Source organism: Limulus polyphemus, unplaced genomic scaffold, assembly GCF_000517525.1.
Source record: "Limulus polyphemus unplaced genomic scaffold, Limulus_polyphemus-2.1.2 Scaffold6620, whole genome shotgun sequence".
NCBI classification, from domain to species: domain Eukaryota; kingdom Metazoa; phylum Arthropoda; class Merostomata; order Xiphosura; family Limulidae; genus Limulus; species Limulus polyphemus.
In genome coordinates, this window is record NW_013672230.1 from 44,824 (window position 1) to 49,672 (window position 4,849).

The 4,849-nt window shown below is 32.7% G+C and overlaps 1 protein-coding gene across 1 annotated transcript in view; it reads left to right on the plus strand.

Annotated features, from left to right (window-relative positions):
- Positions 1-4,513, plus strand: part of LOC106473913 (serine/threonine-protein kinase pelle-like) — a gene marked incomplete at its 3' end in the record, with an annotated part of 28,450 nt that extends 23,937 nt beyond the window's left edge. Inside the window, exons 11-14 of the mRNA XM_013934603.2 lie at positions 1,815-1,880; positions 3,063-3,215; positions 3,619-3,667; positions 4,297-4,513. Coding sequence (XP_013790057.1) covers positions 1,815-1,880; positions 3,063-3,215; positions 3,619-3,667; positions 4,297-4,513 — 485 coding nt within the window. The remainder of the gene's footprint in view (positions 1-1,814; positions 1,881-3,062; positions 3,216-3,618; positions 3,668-4,296) is intronic.
- Positions 4,514-4,849: the final 336 nt, after the last annotated feature.

Below are 4,849 nucleotides of genomic sequence, written 5' to 3' on the forward strand. Positions count from 1 at the left end.
GGAAGGAGTTTCAATAGTAGTTAGAAAGTTTCTTAAGGTGTGTGTGTGATCTCTGAGCGAGGTCACTGCTCTTCTCTGAATCTTGCTAATATGGAACTTGCATTTCGGGCAATTGTGTATAATCAGTCATTAAACAGAGTATGACCAATGATGGAAGGAGTTTCAATAGTAGTTAGAAAGTTTCTTAAGGTGTGTGTGTGATCTCTGAGCGAGCTCACTGCTCTTCTCTGAATCTTGTTAATATGGAACTTGCATTTTGGGCAATTGTGTATAATCAGTCATTAAACAGAGTATGACCAATGATGGAAGGAGTTTCAATAGTAGTACAGGACCTGAAACAATTTTGTTTTATAGTAGAAGTAACCTTCAGTTGTGATATTAACAAGTGGTGTGTTAGGAGGAGAATGAAGTTTCACAATAACGATACTTAAGATAAACAACTTTGTTTATTTATAACATAAGCGGACACAGATAAACATTTCAGAATTCAACAGATTCCATCCTCGGTATCTAAAACAAAATAAAATAATTTAGAATACCCAAACTCACAACATACTACCATAAGTTCACTTGCAAGGTTGAAAATAATAATGATTTACCTTTTTTAGACATTAGCTGTAACACTAGTGGATTTGTTACATCAATATACAGAAAATAGACATTTACTGGACTTCTGGACTATTTGACAGCTTTATCCTATTCACGTACAAAAGAAATCTGGTAACATGCTTATTAAACAGAGCTTATAACTTGTGTTCTACGTACCTTGATTTACACTCTGACATTTTGCTCATACAGGTTACTTTAAAAAGTCACATTAAACAGAGCTTATAACTTGTGTTCTATGTACCTTGATTTACGTGCAAAATGTCAGAGTGAATGTGACTTTTTAAAGTATCCTGTATAAACAGAGCTTATAACTTGGTTCTACGTATCTTGATCTACACTCTGACATTTTGCTGATACAGGATACTTTAAAAAGTCGCATTCAATGAGTAATTCCTTGTTAGTACCCCAAGTTGATTTCAGATTAGTTTTAAACCCACATCTCACTTACAGGATTTTTTATGTACAAAAGACCTCTGAATTTCTCTTTGTTCATGGCTTGTATGTATTTACACGTGTGGAGACTGTAAGGCCTCCTATATTGGCAAAACTTAACGCTATCTACAAGTTAGAGCCAATGTACATATGGGAATTTCCATGAAAACACAAAAAAAAGTTGAGTAACCCCTGTGTTTCCTCTATACGCCAACATAGTGAATAAACAGGACACAAACTTAACCTATCAAATTTCAATATCCTTTCCAAAGCCAACACTGATTAAAGAAGCCTTCCACATCAAACAACTTTCACCAACACTGAACAACACGCAATCTTCACTTAAATTGTACAGTATTTTGTTTGTTACTCGTTTAATTTTTATGTTGTTGTAGTTCTGATTAAATTACTGTTATTTTAGCTGCATATTTCAGTCACTTACTTAGAAATGACGTAATTTTTTTATTTTTGATTAGATACCGAAGATGGAATCTGTTGAATTCTGAAAAGTTTATTTGTGTCACCTTCTGTTATAAATAAATAATGTTGTTTATCTTAAGTATCGTTATTCTTTGTATTGTGATTTTGTTTGTTGTTTGAAAGTTGATTTATCAGCATTAAAAGGTGAAAACTACTCTTGTGCTATATTATATATCTGACTTTGTGTTAGGACAGTGTAGAACATCTTCTGGAATATCACATATTGATTACTAAGAAACTGTGAAAACTAATCATGATTTGTTTTACTTACCAAGAAATTTGTTTTTTCAAAGGTTCTTCTTGAATTGGCTACTGGTCTGCGAGCTTTTGACGATAAGAGATCAGACTTTAAGTACCTGGTAAGTTATATATTGGTATCTTTCTAGGATTTCACAACCCCCGGAAGTAAAGTATGGGAATTTCAGTCTAAATGTTTCATGGTAAAACTGTCAGTTCTTTTCTTTTCACTGATAACTGTATATAGTTGATGTACTTTTTGCCAAGAACTGATTGGTGCAGGCTTTCATTACTTAAATTTGTTTCTATGTGTGTATAACAAGATGTTAGGTGCGGGTAACAAGAGTGTTACTTCTGGTTAGTTTTCATGTTGGGTGTGGGTAACAAGATTGTCACTTCTCATTAGTTTTCCCATTGGGTGTGGGTAACAAGATTGTCACTTCTCATTAGTTTCCCATTTGGGTGTGGGTAACAAGAGTGTTACTTCTAGTTAGTTTTCATGTTGGATGTGGGTAACAAAATTGTTACTTCTAGTTAGTTTTCATGTTGGGTGTGGGTAACAAGAGTGTTACTTCTGGTTAGTTTTCATGTTGGGTGTAGGTAAACAAGTGTGTTACTGCTTGTTAGGTTTCTTGTCGGGTTTAGGTAAACAAGTGTGTTACTGCTTGTTAGGTTTCTTGTCAGGTGTGGGTAACAAGTGTGTTACTTCTGGTTAGTTTTCATGTTGGGTGTGGGTAACAAGAGTGTTACTTCTGGTTAGTTTTCATGTTACAACTTGTTACTGCTTGTTAGGTTTCTTGTCAGGTGTAGGTAAACAAGTGTGTTACTGCTTGTTAGGTTTTTTGTCGGGTGTGGGTAACAAGTGTGTTACTTTTGGTTAGTTTTCATGTTGGGTGTGGGTAACAAGAGTGTTACTTCTAGTTAGTTTTCATGTTACAACTTGTTACTGGTTGTTAGGTTTCTTGTCGGGTGTAGGTAAACAAGTGTGTTACTGCTTGTTAGGTTTCTTGTTGGGTGTAGGTAACAAGAGTGTTACTTCTTGTTAGTTTTCATGTTACAACTTGTTACTGCTTGTTAGGTTTCTTGTCGGGTGTTTGTATCCTCTAACTATCTATGTTTACCATTATTCCTACTTTTTTACATAAGTTTCCTTAAGTGATAAGAAAACTTTCTAACACTAGTGACATCTTTTTGATTGATAAGTCAAAACTAGAATTACAGAAATTGTTAACCATAAAGTTCATCAAGACTTCACAATATAAAAACCACATATTGTCTGAGTATTTTTTGGTCCGACTCTCAAGGTACAATACGTGGCTAGCCATAACAGTGAAACATTTGGTGCCCTCAAGGATACAAAAGCTGGTGAGGACCATAGTTACTGGTACTTACACTTGCTAAATCAAGGACAGAGGTGTGCCCACAAACTGAAAAAATATCGTCCAGAAATGGCTGAGGTGAGTGATCTAGTTTTGAATTGTTAAGAGACTAGAAGTGATACAAAAATATTCATTACGACTCTAATCAAGCACTGATATAGTTTTGTTTGTTAATGTAATGTATCCTTTTAAATAATTTTCATGCAATTAATTTTTTTCTTGAAATGGGAAGACTTGCCCATAGTAATAAGTTTTGTGATTCATCTTCCAGGTTGTAGAAGGATAAAAAATTTTTTTTTTCCTGATTAACACGAACGTAACACTCACACTAAACATTGCTTTCTAAAACTGTAATATTGTATAGCTTGAAGATTATCTGAAGTTAGCTGTTTAGAGAAGAGTTTATTTTACTATGCTGTAAATATAAATTTAATTTTTGTCATCCAAATATTGAATGACACGATTGTTATCTGTTCTTCAGGTGCAGGGTTGGTTTAAGCAGATTCGAGAGCAGGTAGCTGAACTGGGCCGTAAGTGATAAACTTGAAATATTTAAATGACACACCCTGGAAATAATTTTGAATATATTAGTACTACTGAGAAAAATCCCAGTAATCTTTATAAAAGATTTACAGATTATTCGTAAAGTATACCCGTTTGTCAATTAATAATAGTTTTTCTGTATTGGTTAAGATACTATTTTAATGTTAAACCCTGGAGTATTGATTTATTGTGTATTTACTTTAGTTTTAGATTCTGATAACAATATCATAGGTTTCTGTTTGTCTAGATATTGATAAGATTAATCATTGTTAGTGTAAGATTGAAAAAATCTACATAAACTGCAAAATATTTTTCTTCAGGAAAAGGAAATTTAAAAAATGAAGTATTCTAATTATTTCCAGCTTTTCAGTTTTTTCAGGGTTATTGAACTTTGAATAACAATTCAGTATGTCCATCTGAAGATTTGTTTATACAGTTTTAGATCATATCATTGTCAACAACACTTGACAGAAAAAAAAAATTAAGATTCAGTTTTTATAAGTAGTGTGAAAATAGAAACTTTCAAGTCTGTTAATTGATATCTTAATTGTTCTTAAAGTTACTTTTTTTTAGTTTTATTTGTTTTGGGCCGTGATCATTTCATAAACTTTTGCAGAACTTTCTACCATTGACATAGAAACCCTGCTGTCGGAACCGTTGTCTCCAATGCAACGTCAGATACTGTATGACATTCGTAACAGACTAAGCTTACAGACTCCTGGTGCATCAGGTTCAAAATGCAAAAACTCTTTGGATTGTAGAAGCTATACATCATCAGCGCCTAGGTATCCTGTAGTTCCACCTTACACCGGTCTTAATGCTTCTGCCAACGTGTAAGTTGATTATTTATCAACAAAACTTGTCCTTACTAGGTAATGAAAAACATTTGTGGTCTGTAATATAAACAACACAAAGAATCATTACTAGAAAATTATAGTAACTCGAAATAAAAATGTTTCATAAGTATATTAAATAGAAAAAAATACAGTTTTTTTTTTAATAAAGTTAAAGTTTGCATCATAAAAAAAAAACAAGATTATGGTGTTCCCAACTTTCTTTTACTGATCACATTTTTTAACAAAGAAAGAATTGTTTGAAATTGTTATAACTCTCTGACAAGTAGTGGTATGAATGATAGGTTGAGCTTACTATTTAGTTTTATTATTTTA